General features: G+C 43.9%; 1 protein-coding gene across 1 annotated transcript in view; it reads left to right on the forward strand.

Annotated features, from left to right (window-relative positions):
* LOC137421952 (protein unc-13 homolog B) overlaps positions 1-23,388 on the forward strand; it is a 53,757-nt gene that overhangs the window by 334 nt on the left and 30,035 nt on the right. The window contains exons 2-7 of the mRNA XM_078772575.1: positions 1-50; positions 4,881-5,024; positions 5,171-5,248; positions 12,138-12,215; positions 12,551-12,639; positions 13,386-13,526. The exon at positions 1-50 is cut by the window's left edge and continues 47 nt beyond it. Coding sequence (XP_078628701.1) covers positions 1-50; positions 4,881-5,024; positions 5,171-5,248; positions 12,138-12,215; positions 12,551-12,639; positions 13,386-13,526 — 580 coding nt within the window. The remainder of the gene's footprint in view (positions 51-4,880; positions 5,025-5,170; positions 5,249-12,137; positions 12,216-12,550; positions 12,640-13,385; positions 13,527-23,388) is intronic.

The raw sequence follows: 23,388 nt of genomic DNA on the forward strand, positions 1-23,388 counted from the left end.
TGTCGCTTGAATTTCTGCATGGCGCATTGGAGAGGGACAAGAAAGATGGGGTCAGTACATTGCTAATTTTCATGCTTTCATCATGTCATCTTTGTAGTCATTGACGGATTAGAATGGGACTAGCAGGGACCCGCAGAACATGCATGCAATGTGGAAAGTAACTTCAAATACTCAACTTCCCTCCATCCCACCACCCACCCACTTTCCGGCCTTCTCCCAAACCCAAAGTCCTCAACCTCCCCTCCCAACTCTAAAGGCTTCAAGCCCCTACCCAATCCAAGCCGTGAAACCTCGACCCCCACCGAAAGTCCACAGTTATATAGATTGAAGATTTGTTGTTTGCAATACCCTTTCCCCCTCTCCCATCCCTTTCCTGTATAATAGTTTATCTATGCCCATTGTCCATACAACCACAGAAAGTGACGGATATCTCTTGTCCTCTCCCCAAGTAGTTATTTTCTACTCTCATTCACCTTGTTCATCTAAGTCTTGTATCTGCCTATTATTTGTCAATACTTATCGGTACATATGCATCGATAAAGATTCTAACTGCAGTTGTGACTATTTAGCCATAGTTCAGGCAGAACTCTTGAAGATTGGGAAATTCGGCAACGGATACAGGGAGTCTTCCAGAGATGAGCGAATAGAGGGATGAAGGAATGGAAATGAGTGTTCAGCTTTGAATTGGAAAGGGTAACCAGGTATGGAATTCTGCAAGAACGTGTGCAAGCTAGGCTTACCTGTTGTGTTCACACATCTCAAATCTCTCCATCCAAATCATGTCGACATCATGTCGGTGAGGAAGGACTTTTAGTGGAGTTCCAGGTATGAGTGGAGGAGTTGTATTAAAAAAAACAATAGCTTGGAAAGCAAAGAGAAAACAAGAATGGCACTCAGAGCGCACACCTTCTCCGCGTCACTAATAGGCCGGGTCTGCATCCGAACCTGAACCAATTGTTGTTGTCACCTAACCAACTTGTCCACCAATTTTGTCATAACACGTCCACAAATTTTTTGCGGTATTGTGCTACAGTATATATCGTTTTTGGCCCTATGTATCAATAGTGAAGAATCCTTTTAAAATTGTAGTATCTGGATCTGCATCTTCACTAAAAAAAATCGAAACAATTCGGCCTTGGCACACACCCAACGTATCCAGCAAGTTTCGTCCAAATCCGTCCATAACTTTTTCAGATAACCTACTCAGACAGAGACAAACAAACAAACATGGGTTAAAACAGATGAAAAAAATTGGACTTCTGGGGACGTGGGGGTTCCCGACCCCCCCACCGGCCAATGCGAAATATGGAAACATAACTTTTAATTGGATGATCCGATCTGAACATATGAGGTATGTATGGATTCCGGATCAGGAGTAGCAACTTGTGTTTCAAGCATATTGCCCATAGAAGCTATCATTTTGTCGGTATCGGCGCATATCCACAAAAAAAAACCAAGGGTCATATGCCTGGTAAGCTGAAACATGTTTTGTAAAAATTAACTGGACAATTATACTCAGACCCAATGATATAGTGACATTTTCATTTATCTTTTAACTGTGCTACAATATGGTGGTGAGTAACTGCTTAGACAATTGCTTGAATAACTCCTTGAACAATAGTTTTAATAAGAAAGTGGCTAACAAATCGACCATATATACATGTCAGTATTGGAAATTGTTCTGGTCCAGCTACTTCTCGCATTTGCAAATGCACAGACGTGTGCACTTGAAATTTGCCCTCATGCACTTGCACAGAGCGCAGGTACTTGTACAAGTGCACTTCACATCCAGGTGGAATACATCCTTGGCGAGGGGCAGCGAGGTCCAAATGGGAAGCAGCTTGCCGTCCTCTTCCTTCCACCCATGATTAGTGAGGTTGTTGACAGGCATCAATGGACCTGTGGGCTGTTGTCCAGATGCTTGCTTGGAAGACCCAGATTTCTGCAGCCGGATTCAGAGCCTTGATGTGATGGAAATTACTCAGAGGATTACGACAACATCTGTGTCTCCAGTATGAGCCATCCCAAGTGACGATGTTTGGAGGGCGTGGAAGAGATGTACGAGGACACGAGTGTCAGCTTCCTCATGGTTGCATTGATCCATTGGTTGACTGTTTCCAACATGGTGGACTTGATCACCTGCAGTGATGTAGACATCCTTGTCATCTGGGAACTGTCCTTCTGTTGTCTTTTTTGACAAGGATGAGAACAGTTCCTTCTTGTTATCAACATTCGCCAGAAACTTCTGCCAATTTCCTGGGATTTTGGCAGCACCAGATATACGTTGTCGGGTGCCTGTTCCTCGTTTTTCCCTTGTGCCTCCTTTGATTGTCAGTGCACGATACTGGTCCCAGACAACGTCTACTCATGTCGATCTTTTCAAGTCGTGGCGAACTCTTGCGCAGAATACCTTGTCGAAATATGAATCAAAGGTGTTTCCTTGGACAGTTGTACCAGGAAGTGAGTGTATCAGTACTCCACCGTCAATAATAATGAAGTCGTAAACATCTGGCGCAACTAGCTCCTCATCGACAGAAATGACGCTACTCGTACTGGCTTCCACGATGTATACCAACAAATCTGACTTAGTACAAGAGTTGAGGGACCCTCCGGATGACAACGTAGGTGGGTATGGGGAAGATTTGTGACAAAAAAAATCCTCCAAATCCCCCCCAAAAAAATAATTGTATGAGTGCTTGACACTCGAACCAAAATTGTTCTGCAGGCCCTTACCTTCAAATTGGTACTGAAAACGAAACTTTTGCATCAATTTGAAATGACTGAGTGTCCGGGCACCCCACTATTACCTCCACCACTGCCACTCCCACCACTCTTTTCACCACTGTCTGTCTGTTTGTTTGTCTGTGAACAGGATATCTCGGAGTTGTGTGGAGTGATTCGGACAAAACTTGGTGGAGAGTTTGTGTATGTGACAAGGACGAATTGATTAGATTTTGGTGAAGATTCGAATCCCGATATAGATCCAGATACAATTTTTTTATTTCTTTCTTAAGTGATTATTATTCTTCACCATTGAGTGATAGTGCCAAAAACGATATATAGCAAGATATTTCAAAAAGTTGTCGATGAGTAATGACAAAACTTGGTGGATGAGTTGGTTCGGTGACAAGAATATGCAGATAAGATTTTCGTTCGGATCCGAATCCAGATCCGGCCCATCAGTGGGATACAAAATGTAAACTGTTCAGCCTGGCCGAGGTGTGCGCTCTATCGAGTTCTGTTCTAGTTTGTATTCCTTTTTTCAATGGTGTGTATTCGCTGACCCAATTCAACGTATCGACCAATGTTGAAATGCTTGAAAAAAAAATTCATTCTTTTTAAAACTAAAATTTCAACTGAAGATGCAGGTTGGGTAAATAATCGTTTATTTGCGTTTCCTGCTTTACCTGATAATTATATAAATTTCTGTGTGGCTTAATTTTTAAAAACGATAATGAATTACAGCAATTTTGATTGGTTATGTTGATGCATAATAATCATTTTTCTTTTTCTTTTTCTTTTTTTTTGTGTACAAGATCGAGGCTCGTGTAAGAGCTAACATTAATCAGAACGGGGATATCGGGAGATCTGTGGGAGGGAGAAGGCTTGGGGGGAGGAAGCATGGGAAGAGGGGGTGGGAGAGGTATAAAACACATGGGCACTGCTAGGACTTCCAGGAAAGAAGTCGGTATTTCAAAAAAGTGGATCTGGGGTGAATTAACGGGGGTAGAAAAGATCAAGGTTTTGGATTTATTTATTTATTTATTTTTTTTGTATCCAAGATCGAGACTCGTGTAAGAGCCAACATTGATACACAAAAAGACAAACTGACACATAAAACATGATAAAGGGAGCGGGAGACAAGATGGGGAGGGAGATGAGAGATGTAATATCTCAAGATAAGAGATGGTGGTGAACAGCTGTTTTGAAGACCTGGAGGGAGGAGTGGGATTGAAGAGAGTGAGGGAGTTTGTTCCAGAGGCGGGAGAAAAAGAGGAATGAAGGAGTGAAGGTGAGCAGAGAGTCTTGATTTTGACAATTTCACCAGAAGAGGGTTGCTGGCAGATCTTGATTTGAGAAGAATTAAGGAGCTGGAGAAATGTATTTTGCCTTAAAATGGCCGTGAGGAACCAGCTCAACATGTAATTGCGTACCTGAAAGTTGTACTCACCTTTCCATTCACCTTGCATGCACGTAGTTTAAATTGTTCGAAAATGGAAAATGTTTTTCACCAAGTTGGAAAAATGAAAAGTCTTGTAATAAAACCGATTGCTTGGCCGACGCTCGACTCAAAACCTATTATGGAATTGACAATGAAATAAATTGCATTTTGCCAAGTGCCTTGTCTGTTGTTGCAAGATGGATTCCTGTTCGTCAAGATGGTGTCCATCAGCATGTTTGCCTTTCCTTCTCTCAATCTGAAACACCGAACTTTACAATGCAGTACCCCCTGCTTGCACTGCACCAGAAGGCAGTCTTTATTGGATGGAGTTCAACCCCAACAGAGATTAAATTTACACGAGACATCTTTAACGAGATGGCTACCAATAGAAGTATCGTGTCGCCCCTTTTTGCTTACATACCTATTTTGGTGCCCTTTTTCTTTGGTACTGCATTTTCATCTGTGAGTGTTTTCAGCTTTTTGAAATAGCTCCTTGTTGGCTGTCTGTTTGTCTGTTTGTCTGTTGGCTGCCATGCTGGCATGATCATCGAACTGAGTGCGTATTTTCATTCCAACGTGGCTAACTGCTTGGTCAAGTTGGTGACGTGGCAGGGTTTGCGATTCAAATTGAGCCATCCTCCTGGAAGTTATTCCGATGTTGAAGCCATCATTCCGGAAGCAAGCTGTGCAACTATCATTTGTTTCTTCTCTCCCGCAGTTTCTCCAGACATCTGAGCACGCGCTTTTTTCTTGCTCTGTTGTGGACGTGTTCACCCAACTCAGCCAGAGCTTTGAGATAATCCGGAAGCTGGAGTGTCCTGACCCGACCATCGTGGGCCATTACATGAGGCGTTTTGCTAAGGTGTGGCCGCTAATGCTAAGTGTGGATCCGCTCGAGAGACTAGGGAGTAAAGACCAAGTGCTGTTTGTGATGGGCAAGCCCAATTAGTGCAAACAAAAGGCAACATTGTCACACATTGATGTTTTTTGGGTGTTTTTTTTTTTCAGACCATTTCCAAGGTTTTACTCCAGTATGCTGAAATAATATCCAAGATCTTCCAGTTATACTGCTCAAAGGAACGAGTGGTAATATGTGCACACAGTCTGCATGCCATAATAAAGAACAAGACGGAGCATTTAACAATGCAGGGCCTCGTCTGGGTATATCGATTTATAGTAGATCTGAGAACCAGTGTTGACTTACTGACACACCGCACCGTTACAATAGCTTTTGGTGTTCCTTTGGGAATTTGTTATTCTACTAATCAAACATTGAACCCCATAAGATGATAAAGCAAAACGGTATTGTGCTCCTGTAGGGGGTGGGTGTTCATAGTATTTAAAATTTGCCAAAAATATGTGTAAACATCCTCAAAAAAAATTTTGAATAAAAGTAATGCTAAGTATGACTGCTTTAATGCACATTTGTGGTTGACAACTTTTCTGAAAAATTTGCTACCTTCCCTTTCAGCCTCGCTATTTCTCCATGTGAGGTCGACCTTATTTTTCCTTACAAGTCTTAAATCGACTTCCAAATGATAATAATCAATATACTGTGAAATTTTAAGAGCAAAATCTCTTTCCCCTCCTATTTATGAAAATGTGACATTGAAGATTTATGTTTCAAGTGGTGTATAAATGTAATACAGTACCACACGCTACAATCTTCCCCAATTTAGTTTACATAGTTTTAATTATGCAAGATGTGAATGCAAAAACTATGACGTTATCATAGACATAGAGGTAAACGAAATAGTCATTGGTTAATAGCGTTATGTAACACCACTAGAAACACCCCCAGCCAACTTCCTGTAATGCTCCGTAACGTTTGTAAATACACCCCTCATCCCACTCCCCTCCCCTCCCAAGTGTTACGTAATTTTTGAACAGCCTCTATGAGTACTCAAGTTAGGGGTGGATGTGGTGACCTCTTGTTCACTCTTTTAGTTTAATGTACATTTATTTTACATAGAATAAACAAGAAAGAGCAATCAGAGATTGCAGACCCTCGCCAGGATGTGTTTTCAGTGGTTTTTAAGGCTTATGTGTTAAAAACAAATATTGCCGTCAAACCACGTGACCGATGACGTCATCATTATTATTTTTTCTCCACCAATTTATCCCTAGATAACGCTCAAGAAATTTCATCTTGATCGGATGAAGTTTTGTACTTGTCGAATTATGACGTCATAATGGAGGCACCTATGACATCATCATTAACATATGTTATTCCACACGGAGAGCTCTTTACAATGAGCCATGTGTCAATGTTTTCTATGCAGTGCTTTCAGAGATATGGAGGTGCAAATTTTTGGGTTTTACCAAGATGGTGGCCAAACCACGTGACCGATGACGTCATCATATTTTTATTCTCCACTTATTTATCCCTAGATGATGCTCAAGAAATTTCATCTTGATCGGATGAAGTTTCGTACTTGTCGAATTATGACGTCATAATGGAGGCACCTATAACATCATTAACATATTTTATTCCCCATTGAGAGTTCTTTACAATGAGCCATGTCTCAATTATTTCTATTCAGCACTTTCGGAGATAGAGAGGTGCAAAGTTTTTCGGTTTTTCCAATATGGCGGCCACATCACATGACGTATGATGTCATCTTACTATAATTCACCAAATGTCCGTCTGTCCGTTCGAAGGTACCACAAAAACGGCTGAACCGATCGCAACGATATTTTGGGTGGGTAAACCTGGGACCCCCTGGAGTAAAATAGGCTATATTGTTTTTCCAATTTTTCCAATTTTCCAGTTTTTCCAAACACGATGGAATAATATTTACCGATATGAACAGTGATGTGGCTTTTGTTGAAATTCTACAAATACTGTTCATTCTACGTACCAGGAGAGAGTAGATCGACTCCTGACGAACTCTTCCTATATAAACGTGTGGCTCCGAAGTAACATGGCAGTGTGTGCAAAGTGACTGAGAAACAGGTGTAGCGGTCGCTTCCGTGTTACAGATTCGGCGCGCACTCTTCACACATAAACGTGCGACTGAGAAAGACGTGCAGCGGCCGCTCCCGTTTTGCAGAATTCAATCTTTTTTCAAAATGGGCGCTATGTACTGTTTAGATTTTGATGATTTGCATGTAATATGATTCAACGGATGTTTATATGAATCGTTTAAAATGAAAAAGCTTTCAATTTCAGATATTTTGCATTTTCATTCGGGCTTCCCAATTGAAGCCCCGCCCATAGGGCGGGTCCCGTTGCTAGTAATTATAATTTTAAAATTCTACAGGTGGAGTTACACCGATGGTGAAAATTTCCTGTCAATCGGACCAATGGTTGCAGAGAAAATCATATTTCTTCTGTATGGACAAACAAACAGACAGACAGAAACAAACAAACGGACTCAAATGCAATATCCTCTCCTCTAGCGAGGGTAATAAATTGAATAAATTGCACAAATTGTAAAATATATATATGCCCCAGGCTAGTTGGGCCCATAGGCCTTGTAGCAGAACTCAAATCACAGGCAGTGTGGACAAACACACACTCGGGAACAAGTGTTGATCATCTTCTTTTTCTTCTTTGTATCTACCCTTTATAAATGGTGAGGTCCAATGGTACCAATCTTCATCCCTGCCTTGACCACGATACTCCTCCACTTCCCCTGTCCTCGGCCAACTCTCTCCACTCTCCAACAACCTCCATCTTACTGATATCCCTCCTCACACAATCCTCCCATCTTAACTGCGTTCTTCCTCTTTTCCTCCTTACACGCAACCAATCCACTCTCTTTGCCATTCCCTCTTCCACCATCCACACAGTGTACATCCCACTTCAGCTGTCTTTTTACCAAACTCCCCATCAAGCTCATCTGCATACAAATCTCCTCCCTCAGTTCATCCATCCTCCTTCAATCCACCCTCTTCATTCCCACAATCCTACTTACTCAGTTGTGCTCACAGATCTGCAGCCTTTGTTGTTGTTGTCTCTCTGTCAGTGCCATCGTCTCCAGACCGTAAAGGGAGGCCGGCGTTACATAAGACACCAGAACCAACTTCATCGACGCATCTGCACCCACCTGACTCCTCCTCCGTACCTCTATCTACTATCCCCAGCCTCCCCCCCCCCCCCCCCCCCCTTGTTCTACAGGTCTCCTTCCACTCCAACCTGATGGTCATTTCTTTTCTCTGCTGCCCAACCCACATGACCTCAGTCTTCTCCATAATCTTCTTCAGTCCATGCTTCCTGAATGCCTCCTTCCACTACACCAGTACACCTGCATTTCCTGCTTACTCTCCGCCACAACAGCCAGATCATCCACATACAACATCCTCCCCAAAGTACCTTTCATTTTTACCTTCCTGCTTAGCAACTCCTGCATCACCATGATAAACATGAGTGGGCTGACAGAGCTTCCCTGCCTCAAACCGATGTTCAAGCTGAACTCCGCCAACATCCTAGGACCAACCACAACTCTTCCCTTCATTCTCTTGCACATCCCCTCTGCCAACCCAACTTCTGCTTCTGACAATCCAATCCGTGTCAGTGTCACCATTACCTTCTCCCTTGGGACAGTGTCGTAGGCCTTCTCCAGGTCCACAAATATCCTCTTCTTGACCAGCAATGTCAGTGTGAATACATCATCCTTCCTATTCCATATCGGCTCAATTAGTCCTGTCCTCCAATCCTCTGGAATCAAATCCTCTTTCATACATACTGTTACGGATTTGTCACTTCCGTTGTTGTGGTTTTCATCTACTGTAAACATTGTTGGTTCCATGTACTATTATTGTTGTCGTTTAAGGGAAGTGGAGATTACTATTTTCAAAAGGTAAAAAAGTTAATGTTTTAAATGAAACCGGACGAAGAGGAAGAGGAGGAAGAGAAGGCGGAGCGAGTGAGTCGGACAAGAAGCCGAGCTGCTTCAAGGTCCTGAGCGAACGTTGGCGAACGAGGGCCACGTGTGAACTTTGGGTTTCCTGGGAAAGGGATTCCTGCGACAGAGTTGTTATCGCTGTGACAGATAAACCTGCGTGACAGGTTTTGCGGTTGATTCCGAAGAGAATCATGGGAGTGCCGTTACGCCACAAGAACGGGCCGTCGGCCATTTTTACCTCGTGCAGGATTTGCGCTTCGCTCAAGGTTTTTCACCGTTTCAACCATTTTCACCGCATTCAGACGTTAATCTGGTGTGTATGTGTAACGTGGCTTTTGAGTGGGAAATCTGCGGTTCGCCGATTGGGGAGCCGTGGAACGTCCATACCCGAGGGTGTGATTTCCCAGTCGCCTTGAGGGCACCTTTTGCGCAGCTATGGCAGCGTGACTGTGACTGTCATCCGAACAGGATTCTGGTCTCGATTAGACATCGTTCTGACGATCACTGGAGCGGATCGACTTTGGCTTGAAGCCGGAACCAACTTTGGCTTGATGCCGGAATAGAGACATTGGGAATGTTCTTCTTTTCGCTCACTTGGAGCACAGTGAGTTGTATTGTACGAACCTGATGGTGCCATCATAGGAAATATATATTGGTTGTACAATTGATTACTATTGTTGTTGTGCTGTTATTCTTGTGTGATCTTAATACAATACTTGTTTGTTGGTAACAATTGGTGTGGTTTCACCATTGATCTTTGACATACAGAATAACACATCTTTCTGCCGTGACTCCTCTCGGGGCTCGGAGGTACACCATGACCAGGGTTTGGGGAGGAGCACGTAACAATACATTCAACAGCCTCTTCATCCAAATGACTTTGACTTCTGCCGCTGCAATTATCATCTCTGCACACACCTCATCATTGCCTGGTGTTCTTTCCTTCTTCATTCTCTCCAATGCCATCCGCACTTCCTCTTCCGTGATCTCCACCAACTCCACTTTCCCCTCCACATAACTCGGTAGCTCCAGCTCACCGTTGCTTCCATCCCGGTTCAACAGCTCCTTGAAATATCCTTCCCACACCTTCAATACTGCACCCCTTCTAGCACTGTCACTAGCCTCTCACCACCATCCTTAATCACTGCCCTTACTATCGCCATCCCCATCATGAGCCAACTTCTTGATCTTCTTCCCACCATCCTTTTCCAACTTGTTGTTCACCTCCTCTTCCATATCATTCATCACCTTATCTCCCGCTCTTTGATGCTTTCTTATTTTGCCCATACAGGTGCAGCAACCCTCCATCTGGTTGTCCCCCTCTATCTTTGATCTTCTCTATCCTCTTCCAAACCTCCTTAATTTCACCAACAACCTTCCCTACTTCCTCTGTCCACCATACCTAGCTCTTAACTTCCTTCCTTCTGTTCATGCATACAACGAACACTGCAGACGTTAGCCTGGCAGAGCTAGAAAAATCTTGATCAGTTTGCAACATTCGGTTCATCAATCAGTAGCTTTGACATAAACTGTGGATAACTTTGACATAAACCGTGGATAACTTTGACATAAACCGTGGATAACTTTGACATAAACTGTGGATAACTTTGACATAAACCATGGATAACTTTGACATAAACCGTGGATAACTTTGACATAAACCGTGGATAACTTTGACATAAACTGTGGATAACTTTGACATAAACTGTGGATAACTTTGACATAAACCATGGATAACTTTGACATAAACCGTGGATAACTTTGACATAAACCATGGATAACTTTGACATAAACCGTGGATAACTTTGACATAAACCGTGGATAACTTTGACATAAACCGTGGATAACTTTGACATAAACCGTGGATAACTTTGACATAAACTGTGGATAACTTTGACATAAACCATGGATAACTTTGACATAAACCATGGATAACTTTGACATAAACCGTGGATAACTTTGACATAAACTGTGGATAACTTTGACATAAACCGTGGATAACTTTGACATAAACCGTGGATAACTTTGACATAAACCGTGGATAACTTTGACATAAACTGTGGATAACTTTGACATAAACTGTGGATAACTTTGACATAAACTGTGGATAACTTTGACATAAACTGTGGATAACTTTGACATAAACTGTGGATAACTTTGACATAAACCGTGGATAACTTTGACATAAACCGTGGATAACTTTGACATAAACCGTGAATAACTTTGACATAAACCGTGGATAACTTTGACATAACCCGTGGATAACTTTGACATAAACTGTGGATAACTTTGACATAAACTGTGGATTACTTTTACATAAACCGTTGATAACTTTGACATAAACCGTGGATAACTTTGACATAAACCGTGGATAACTTTGACATAAACCGTGGATAACTTTGACATAAACCGTGGATAACTTTGACATAAACCGTGGATAACTTTGACATAAACCATGGATAACTTTGACATAAACCGTGGATATCTTTGACATAAACCGTGGATATCTTTGACATAAACGGTGGATAACTTTGACATAAACCGTGGATAACTTTGACATAAATTGTGGATAACTTTGACATAAATTGTGGATAACTTTGACATAAACCGTTGATAACTTTGACATAAGCCGTGGATAACTTTGACATAAACCGTGGATAACTTTGACATAAACCGTGGATAACTTTGACATAAACCGTGGATAACTTTGACATTAATTGTGGATAACTTTGACATAAACCATGGATAACTTTGACATAAATTGTGGATAACTTTGACATGATCCAAATTCAAGGTAGAAAATCAAGTTATGATTAAATTAGATGTAAAAATGATATGTGTACACTGGACAACTTTATCGAACAGTGCTTAAGGCTGTCTGGGGCAAAATATGAAAGTAGACCACCCAGGGGCGTTATTTTAAAGTCTGTCTGCATGCAGATTCACTGATGCACGCACACACACATACACACAAACCGGTTACCGATTTCAATACCCTCTCCCATCTCTTTGGGAATGGTGGAAGCTAATAACGAGTGGTTGGCTCCTCAATGGGGAAGTGCGTGGGAAAAAGGGTCAGTAAACCTCATTGGCTTTGCTGTTGTATCTTTGATACATTTTTGCAGGCCTGCATCCTTATGAACAACATCCAGCAGCTGCGCGTGCAGCTTGAGAAGATGTTCGAGGCAATGGGTGGAAAAGATGTAAGCAAAGGGAAATGTATCGAGTTAGCTTGCTGGGAATGTTTATGGAACTTAAATTTTTGGTACTTGCAGTGTAATAAACCAATGAGTGACATGGACACATGAACTCTTTGTCCATATGAAGAATGTCAGGCTCACATAATTAAGACCCCAAAGTAATGCAATTATCAGGAATGTATGACACCACATGTGTGTGCGCTGCTCCATATTTTAGGGGTTACAATGACCTCCGTGTTAAATTTGGATAACAAGTGCATACGCTTTTTCTCTGAAACTTTCTCTGTGCCTTGTTTGATGCATAACGGTATTTTGGTCTTCTGTTTCTCTGTGGCCAGTTGGATGTAGAAGCTGCAGATAACCTGAAGGAACTTCAAGTGAAGCTCAACATTGTTCTTGATGAGCTAAGCCACGTTTTTGGAAACAGGTACATACTGCAACTTGTTCATTCCTCGATGCATACACAGTGCTTGGAGGAAATTTGACTAGTTACACTCAATTAGGGGGCCTGTTGGTCATTGGTCTTCACTGCCTTGTAGCATACCTGCCTGCTGGACTTGGGGAGGGGAAGGGTCTTTTGGCTCCTCTGGGTCTTTGGGGTTGTTTTGGGTATTTTGGGTCATCTGGTTCTTTTGGGTCATCTGGATCTTTTGGGTCCTCGGGAACTTTTGGGTTTTCTGGGTCTTTTGGGTACTCAGGAACCTTTGGGTGCTTTGGGTCTTTCAGCGTCTTTGGGGTCTTAAGGATCTTAAATGGTCTTCAAAGGTCGAAGGAGCCGGAGCAGTCTAAAGAGTTAAAAGGTACATTTCAATAGTACGTAATATGTAATTAATTAACAGACATATGTAATTAATAGACACAAAGTATGACACACACACACACACACACACACACACACACACACTGACCGAGTCGGTAAAGTGGGATGCGATTTTCCTCCAATCAGGAATGGCAGTTGATAGCAAATTATCCTTGGGTTTTTCTTTCTTCCCAGTTGTCCTGGAGTTATTAGCAACCTATCTTAACCATATTTTGGACCTGGACAATTTTATTGTTTGTACTTCTTTTGGGGGTATTTATTTATATTTGCTTTTGTTTGTTTTTATTTATTTATTCATGTATTTGTTCGTTCATTTATTCATTCGTTTGTTTATTCATTCTTTTCTTCGGCAGCTTTCAGAACTGCATTGAAGAGAGCATCAAATGTATGGGTGACTTGTTAGGCCAAGTGAAGGGTCCTGGAAACACACGCAACACAGTGGCACAGGATGCCGACATTGTGCTCCGTCCATTGATGGATCTTCTTGATGGAAAGTGAGTGATTGTTTTTCAGGCTGGACTCATCACCTTATGATTAAACGCTGAAGTTTCAAACTTAGAATTCCTCCATATAATCATTTTTCTTTTTCTTTTTGGTCACTTTAAATCTTAACTAAACGTGAATGGACAAATATTACAAGAAGAATACTTGCATAACTTCTTGGTATTCTCCATCTTTGGACGCACTTTTTTTCCTTTTTTTTTTATACAAAGTCGAGGCTCGTGTAAGAGCTAATACATAAAACACATAAACAGAAACACCCATGAAACATATAATAAAAGGAGCGGGAGACAAGAGGGGGAAAGAGAGGGAAGCACAACAACAGTAGATAACAGGGACATCGGGAGATCATTGGAAGGGAGAGGGCTGGGGTGGGGTACACGGGATAAACAAGATAGACACTGGACATTCAGGAAAGAAGACGGAATTTGAAAAACGTGGATTTGGGGTGTATTACGGGGGGTAGAAAAGATCAAGGTTTTGGATGGGGGAAGATAAGAGATGGTGGTGAACAGCTGTTTTAAAGACCTGGAGGGAGGAGTGGGATTGAAGAGAGTGAGGGATTGGTTCCAGAGGCGGGAGAAAAGAGGAATGAAAGGGTGAAGGTGAGCAGAGAGTCTTAATTTTGGCAATTTCACCAGAAGAGGGTTGCTGACAGATCTTGTGCATCCTGTAGGAATATTTGGGTGACAGATCACAGACAGAGATGGGGGAGATAGGATGGCAAGCAGTCGGTAGAAGACAGAAAAACCACCAGACTGCCTGCAGTGAGTGAGTGAAAGGCCCTCAGAATCAGCTTCATCGCAGAAGATTCCAATGATTCTGAAAGCTTTCGTTTCAACAGCGTGAAGCCGAGCTGGGTGTGAGGAAGGAGCACCAGCCCAGAGGGGAGAACAGTATTCCATTGATCTGCAGATGAAAGCTTTGTATGTGGTGAGAAGCTCAGTAGTTCCAAGAAAGGACTCTGCACAACAGATTATGCCCAGATGGTGACTGGCTTTGGAGGCCAGCTTGGAAATGTGGTTTTCCCAGGAAAGATCATGGCAGATCGTGAGAACCAAAAGCTTGAGTGACAGAACTTCTTCAAGGGGATTGTTCAGAAAGTGGATGGGAGGGTTGTCCAGCCGGTCTTTTCGGAGAGACATCGTGAGATTGTGAGGTTTGTCAGGATTGAATGACATGTTCCACTTGTTTGACCAGTTTGTGATTTTATCCAGGTCTGCATCCACGTCTCCACTTGTCCTATTAGTGGAAGCATTTCTATGTCTTGAATGTAGAATTATTTAGGATGTGTACATATTGTCCTGCCCGTAGCCGATGAACACCAGCCTTGGACGAATAGCCGAACCAGCTTTAACTCAGAGGCTTCCCCCGAAGATGACGGTTATTTTTGGCACGCACAGAAATGAAGGAATTTGAGATGATTATTTAAACGAAACACACGGGTTTACTCCGGAACCCGCAACGAACAGACATGACAAGAAAATTCAACAGTAATGATTTAATGAAAATATAGCAGATGTTGGCTTAGCGGTTAGGGCGCAGGCCTGGGATCCTAGGATCCTGAGTTTGAATCCCGGTCGATCGCTGAATTAATGCCAGGGGGGTTGACGTGGCCTGTCATCCTTCCGAGGTCGGCAAATTGAGTACCAGCTTGCTGGGATGAATGATCCCAGTGTGTACCCCGATTTAGAATAGGTACACCGTAACCCTGCACATTGTAAGAGGCGACTAAGGGTTGGCGTAAGGAAGGGCATCCGGCCATAAAAACATTGCCTCAAACAGGGAACCATGATTGTCATGGGGCCTGCAAGGCTAACCCCCGCTCTCGCAGGGAAAATGGCCTTAAAAACGATCATTCATTCATTCATTCAAATCAGATGAAAAATGTCAAATGAAATGTTGAGGTAAAAACTAATTCCGATGTGAAGTACCTCCACCTACAGACTCAAATACAGACAAGGGGAAAGACAAAATAAAATTAATGTTCCCTTTTTATAGTGCAGTCACTTAGCTCTGGCCTCATGGTCCCTTTGCGAGGTTTGCAGCTGGAGACGAGACCCAGCACTCGATGTCCCTCCGGCGGGAACCCGGCACAATATGGTGGCCTTGCCGCAACCGAAGTAGCCACCGGTGTGAGGCAAGCAGACAGGACGGCTTCCTTCGCTCCGCTCGCGGCCTCCTCCACCTCTGAAGAGCACCACAGCTACAACAACACCTTAGAATGCTGCCCACACCGCCAAGAGCTCCCCACTCTCTTCAAAACTCCAAGTTTCCAAAAACTCCTCCAAAACTCCAAAAACTGCGCCCCAAACTCCAAGCTCCAGGACCACACAATGGCGCCACCTTCCTCCTCAAAAAACCCACACCGAGAGCGAGAGCGCAAGACGCACTCTTCTTCCTCTACCTTCTCTCGAAGCTTTTTGCTCTGACGTCCCCCCGACCAATCCCAACGCGCTTTCAAATCGCTCTACGTTCCTCTCGACCAATCACGAACTTCGAGGCATGGCCTGCCAGCTTTGATTGGCGTGCGTGCTCATCAAGGCATGACTTACTTGCCGATCGGCAATGTTCGGGAACCTCTTTGCATGCAGTGGACGGTTATTGTTGTTTAATGGAGGCTTTGCATGGCTGGCCTGGTTGTAGTTGTAAAAACGTAGGGACAAGATCACAAAGGGAATATCACATACTGAGGAGAACTAACCTTAATCCCTAACTAGTTAACAGAGCTTCACCCTTCACCCTTGCCCCCTCGGGATCTCGCGAGATCTCGGAGACGGTGGGAGGGATTTTCGAAGCTCCACACGGTCTCCACGTTTTTCGAAGTTAAGTCTGTTCACAATTGTATTTTGTCGAAACTGTATTTATCTTTCGGTGTGTGAAGTTATTGTGTGCAACTTTGGTTGTTTCTCGGTGTTTATCTTTCATAAATTGATCGTCTGTTTGCCGTATCGTGTCTTGAGGCCTTGTACAGTGTGCACTGTACAACCTTGAGGCTTTGTTTTTCTCTCAGCGGTCCGTCGTTTGTGATCCAATAACTTTCGTTCTCTGTATTCCCAGGCTTTTCACCCATAGCCTACTTCCTTGTGTAAATCTCAACTCCAAAAAAAAAAAAAAAAAAAAAAAAAAAAACATTTCCTTCTCTGTTCTCATTCGTTTATTCATTCTTATTCGTTCGTTCGTTCTTCGACCACGTGTTTCTCCCCCATTTCCCCAGATAGTTTTCACTCATTAACCTTCAATGTTTACACTTTCCCCTCAAGTTATGTATTCCGTCATATTTTATAACACCTTTTTCTTCTTCTTCTTTAAAAGGCTGCTTTCGACTTGCTCACCAAATCAATTCATCCCAAAAAAAATATCCATCTCCTATAGTGCCTTTTTTCTACATTCCCTAAACTCTCCTGCACTCCATCCTCCATCCAGCGTCCTTAAACGTATTTTTAACTCGAAGGTCACAAGCAACTCATTTTGCAATAAATGTTCGTTTCCCATAAATCGTACACTTTCAAAAATCCAATCTCACCCCTCCCCTCCAAATCTTCCCCATAACCCCTCCCCTCCAAATCTTCCCCATCACCCCTCCCCTCCAAATCTTCCCCATCACCCATCCCTTTCAAATCTCCCCCCTTGCCCCCTCCCTCCTAAACTACCCCCTCACCCCTCCCCGCCAAGACGCCCACTCGCCCCTCCCCTCCTAGACTCCTGCCTCACCCCTCCCCTCCAAATCTCCCCCATATCCCATCCCTTTCAAATCCCTCCCCTTGTCCCTTCCCTCCCAAACTCCCCCCTCACCCCTCCCCTTCAAATCTCCCCACCCTCATTGCTTCTCAATTTCCCCCCTCTCACTCCCCCTCCTCAAAGCGTCCTCCCCGCTTCTTCCCCCTTCAAACTCTCACCCCCATCTCCCCCAACCTTCTGCCTCGCTCTTCCCCCTCCTCAAATAACACCTCATTGTGGCTCACCCAATCACCATCAAACCTTTTGTCCGCCCCATCCTTCCCTTTCTCCGAGCTATTCTGAAATCTCTGACACACCTTCAACAGCTCTCCCTATCTCTTCCACCTCTTCCACATCTTACCCTACCCCTCCTCCCCCCTGTTCTGTATCTGATGCTCCCCCTTCCTCTTCATTAACGGTATGGACCTCAAACATCCGGGGCCTTCGTTCAAACTTAACTGATCTCTCCATACAGGTTGCTTCTGTCAAACCAGACGTGATCTGCTTAACAGAAACTTTCCTCCTTTATGATGTCTCTGATTCCATAGTATCTCTCCCGGGCTACTCCCTCCTCCGGTATGATAGACCTGAGCCTCGTCCTGGAGGCGGGGTTGCTATCTTTATCAAAAACTCTCTTCCTCACTCGCCCTGCACTGCACTCTCTCCACCTCACCCCCAGGAATACCTCTGGCTACGGCTTCCCCTTCGCTCCCACCTCTTGTTCATATGTGTGTTGTACCGTCCACCAAACAGTGATGACTCCATCTACATCTCGCTGTCTGATGATATGGACCAACTTCTATCTACTCATCCCAACTCTCTCTTCCTCATATGTGGTGATTTCAATTGTCACCATGCCAGTTGGCTGCGTGTGGGTACCTCTCTCACCAGCCATGGCTCTTCAGCAAAGGACTTCTGCGACTCACTGGGACTGACACAATCTGTCAATTTCCCGACCCGGATCTCAGTCAACGGAACATCTTCTCTTCTGGACTTGGTTATGACTAACTTCCCTGAAAATGTCTGCTGCTCTTCTTCTGCTCCGATCGGATCATCTGATCATGTCCTTGTTAAAGTGGACATCTCTCTGACCATCCTCAGGGAGCCTGCTCAGCGTCGACGAGTCTGGCATTTCACTCAGGCCAACTGGCACGGTCTTCAAGCAGCCATCAATCATCTGGACTGGTCTCCCATCTCTACCACCTCTGACATCAACTCATCCTGGGAATTCTTCCAAAGTAAATTGCTCTCTCTCATGCACAGATTTATCCCATCTCGTCTTCAGTTGTCATACCCTTCCTCCCGTCCATGGTACACGGAATCTTGTGGTGAGGCTGTTGCCCAGAAACAACTTGCCTTCGTCTCCTGGAAAGCAAATCCAACGGAAGGAAATCTCATTTCCTTTCACAAAGCCCGAAACAAGTGTGTGTCCACCCTCAGGAGAGCCAGGAAACAATATCTCTCCGTTCTCAAGACCGAACTCTCTTATCTGTCTCCCTCTTCCAAATCCTGGTGGCGTCTGGTCAAATCCGTTTCTGGTGTTTGTTCCCCCTCCATCCCCTCCCTTACCTCAAACGGCTACACAGCTGACTCCGCACGTGAAAAAGCTGAATGCCTCAACTCTGTGTTTGCTTCTAAATCTTGTGTCCCAAACCCATCCCTCTCTGTACCCACCATACCCAGTCGTACCCTGCTGCTCCTGGACACCGTGTCCTTTCCTCCTGACAAGGTGGAAAAGTTTCTGTCAACCCTCGACTCTGATTCTGCAACTGGACCCGACGGCATCAGCCCACGGGTCCTAAAATCCTGCTCTGCTGCTCTATCTCACCCTCTCTCTGTTCTCTTCACCCTCTCTTTTGCTCAAGGTCAACTGCCATCTGCTTGGAAATCAGCCAACATCACCGCTTTGCACAAAAAAGGTGCAAAAACAGATCCTAGCAACTACAGACCAATCGGCCTTCTCCCAATTATCAGCAAAGTCATGGAATCCATCATTGCTTCGGATATGAAATCTTTCCTCTTCTCCAATGGCTTGATCTCTGATCATCAATTTGGTTTCAGACCAGGTCACTCTACTCTGGACATGCTGCTTCTGCTGTCTCAACAATGGATGGAGGTCCTCAATGCCAAACAGGAAATTAGAGCTGTCTCCCTCGACATATCACGTGCCTTCGACACGGTCTGGCACCCCGCTCTGCTCACCAAACTCTCCTCCTTTGGTATCCATGGAAATCTCCACGCATGGCTGGCGGACTTCCTCTCTAGTCGTCGTCAACGTGTGGCCCTGAATGGGTTTCTCTCATCTCCTCTTCCTGTTCAGGCTGGAGTTCCCCAAGGCAGTGTTCTGGGCCCCGTGCTTTTTCTGGTCTTCATCAATGATCTCTCTGACTCTCTCGAAAATCCTCTCTATCTCTTTGCTGATGACTCCACTCTCTGCCGCTCCATTCCTCTTCCCTCAGATCGGCAGTCTGCTGCCTCCTCACTCTCTGAAGACCTGGACAAAATCACAGACTGGTCAAACAAGTGGAACATGTCTTTCAATCCTGACAAATCTCACACTCTTACTATGTCTCTCCGAAAAGATCGACTGGCCAACCCTCCCATCTACTTTCTCAACAATCCTCTCCAAGAAGTTCTGTCGCTCAAGATTTTGGGTCTCACTATCTGCCATGATCTTTCTTGGGAAAACCACATTTCCAAGCTGGCCTCCAAAGCCAGTCGCCGACTGGGCATCCTCCGTCGTGCGAAGTCCTTCCTCGGCACACCTGAGCTCCTCACCACATACAAGGCTTTCATCCGCAGCTCAATGGAATACTGTTCTCCCCTATGGGCCGGTGCTCCTGCCTCACACCTAGCTCGGCTTCACGCTGTTGAAACCAAAGCTTTCAGAATTATTGGAATCTCCCGCGATGAAGCTATCTCTGAGGGCCTTTCACTCACTCACCGCAGGCAGGTAGGTGGTCTTTCTGTCTTCTACCGACTCCTCTCCGGCCTTGCACCCCCAGCTCTCTCTGTGCTCTGTCCCCCAAATATTCCTACAGGTCGCACAAGATCTGCCAGCAACCCTCTGATGGTTAAACTGCCGAAATCTCGGCTCTCTGCTCACCTTCACTCTTTCATTCCTCTTTTCTCCCGCCTCTGGAACAAACTCCCTCACTCCCTTCAATCCCACTCCTCCCTCCAGGTCTTTAAAACAGCTGTTCACCACCATCTCTTATCTTCCCCCATCCAAAACCTTGATCTTTTCTACCCCCGCTAATTCACCCCAGATCCACCTTGTTTGAAATTCCAACTTCTTTCCTGGAAGTCCTGGCAGTGTCCATATGTTTTATACCTCTCCCACCGCCCCCTTCCCATGCCCCCCCCCCCCAAAGCCCTCGCCCTCTCTCAGATCTATCGATGTCTCCATGTCTCTCGGTCCCTGCTCTCAAATGTTGTGTTTGTGTCCTTCCCCCTCTCTCCCCATCTTGTCTACCGCTCCTGATGTTATATGTTTTATGTGTCGGTTTGTCTTTCTGTGTGATTAATGTTCGCTCTTTCACGAGCCTCGATCTTGTATACCAAAAAAAAAAAAAAAAAAAAAAAAAAAAAAAACATAAACAATCTTACGCTCCAGTTTCCCTACTTAAATACATCGAGATGTCTCCTACGCGTCCACGGTCCATGCTATAACTATACAATCCTATCCTTACTATGAGATTCCTCCACTACCCCCACAAACGTAACAATATTCTGTACAGGACATCATTCTCTATCTACTAATTTGTTGCACTCCTCCCCCCTCGCCCCCCCCCCCCCCCCCCCTTCCCATTCTCCACCCCCAAGGTGCTCTTTGAGGAGATCCAACAGCCCTAAATCAAATGGTGACACATCTAGACTGTAAGGGGGATGATATAGAGTTTTCCAAACCATATTCTGCTAATTAATTATACATCCTCAGATGCGCTGTATAAGGTTAACCATATTCCAAAACCAGATGCCATCATCTTGCTGGCATGATTTTAAGTTTTGAATTTTTGTTGGGGATTTTGGTTGGCTTCACTACATGCTTGACTTGGTGGTATGTCGAAAATGAATGAATATGAATGATCGTTTTATGGCCATTTTTCCCCGCTAGAGCGGGGGTTAGCCTTGCGGGCCCCATGACAATCATGGTTCCCTGTTTGAGGCAATGTTTTTATGGCCGGATGCCCTTCCTGACGCCAACCCTTAGTCGCCTCTTACGATGTGCAGGGATACGGTGTACCTATTCTAAATCGGGGTACACACTGGGATCATTCATCCCAGCAAGCTGGTACTCAATTTGCCGACCTCGGAAGGATGACAGGCCACGTCAACCCCCCTAGCATTAATTCAGCGATCGACCGGGATTCAAACCCAGGATCCTAGGATCCCAAGCCGGCAGCCTAACCGCTAAGCCAACACCAGGCGTATGTCGAAAATTCTTCATAAATTCACAATTGATTCTTTCCTTTTTAAACCATAGCTTTGTTGACTGGATTGAGCTGAATACCCACAATGCTTTTATGTCTTCCCCTAACCTTGACTTTAAAGGAGCCTGGTGTTGGCTTAGCGGTTAGGGTGCCGTCTTGGGATCCTAGCATCCTGGGTTTGAATCTTGGTCGATCGCTGAATTAACACCAGGGGGGTTGACTCAGCCTGTCATCCTTCCAAGGTCGGCAAATTGAGTACCGGTTCACTGGTAATTCCCTGTGTGTCGCAAGAGGCGACTAACAGGGTTGGTGGCAGGAAGGGCATCTGGCCATAAAACATTGCTTCAAAAAGGGGACCACGGTGCCCGAAAAAGGACAACCCCTGCTCTGCGCAGAAAAATGGCCTCTAGAGATGGTTCCTAACATTGAATTTATAATTGTCATGAATGATAGACTCAACAATACCGTCACTATGTTCACTTCTGAACTGATCTGTAAACTCTTTCGTCAGTCAAAGTGAGATACTCGACTCGCTTTATATTTGCGTGGTTGATCAAGTTGGTCGGTCTTGCAGCGTCTGGTTCAGCGTCATTGTTTTCTTTAAATGATTTGCTCCTGTCAAATACAGATAAATTTGATGAGAAATCTGCACCATACCATGCCACTAATCGTCTGTAAATATCAATAGGGTTGATGTTTACCTTGACCAGAAAGCTCTTCGTTATTCGCTCTTTCCCCGCCTTTGTTCCATTACTCGCCACCATCTTGATTTTCAGCTCCACGTGCATTAAAGCAGGAACCACCGAGCTGTTTTTAGATTTTAATAATCAACACTATAAAATATAAATTCCCTCAACAGATGTTGATAAAGTATTAATATGTATGCCTTGCTCTGCCTTTTATAAACGAAATTGAAGGTTCAATCTGAAATGCCCTCATTATTCGGAAGCATGCATGCCATTAAATTGCAAAATAAGTCATCGGTGAGTTTTCCTGAAATTTCTTTATTTTATCATTAAATTCGATTTTATCCTATTTTATCTCCGCTCCACGATTGAGCTCCATGACCTTTCCCGTGTCCTCAACACGATTGGATTTTTGCAGATTAATCATCCTGATTCATTCCTCATTCATTCATCGTATTTTTAATATTTGACTGAACCTTTTCAAAAGTTTATAACTCTTGATAATTAGACCTTTAAATAGCATTGAGCTACATTGCCCACCTAGCCCCTAATTATTATGAAAATAAATACTTATTCATGGTCTAAGGGGCTTGGATGTGAAAACAGCGATACGTCCAGCTTATTATTCATTCGGTAATGTATGAGTCAGGTTGTTGATCGCAGCACAACACTCCCTGTGATGTATCACTGGAACAATTAGCCCCTCAAAGAAAACACTTCTTGGGAGATTATTTTCTTCCAAAATATTTATTAAAATTTCTATTAAAAATATAATTATTTTTTATAATTAATTAATTAATAGTTAGGCTCTACATCATCCTTTCAATGATTAGGTGTCAAAACCTTTGCAGTAATAGTAAAGAATGTACGCAGACTTAATACTTGCAAGGTTTGAAGTACTGTCGAGTGTGTTTGGTGCTATTTTGGATGCCAAACTTGACAATAATCCAGGATGTTCCACAGGAAGGTTTTTTTTTTGTTTGTTTTTTTTGTATACAAGATCGAGGCTCGTGTAA

The sequence above is a fragment of the Myxine glutinosa genome, chromosome 2, assembly GCF_964187855.1.
Source record: "Myxine glutinosa chromosome 2, kmMyxGlut1.1, whole genome shotgun sequence".
NCBI lineage: Eukaryota > Metazoa > Chordata > Myxini > Myxiniformes > Myxinidae > Myxine > Myxine glutinosa.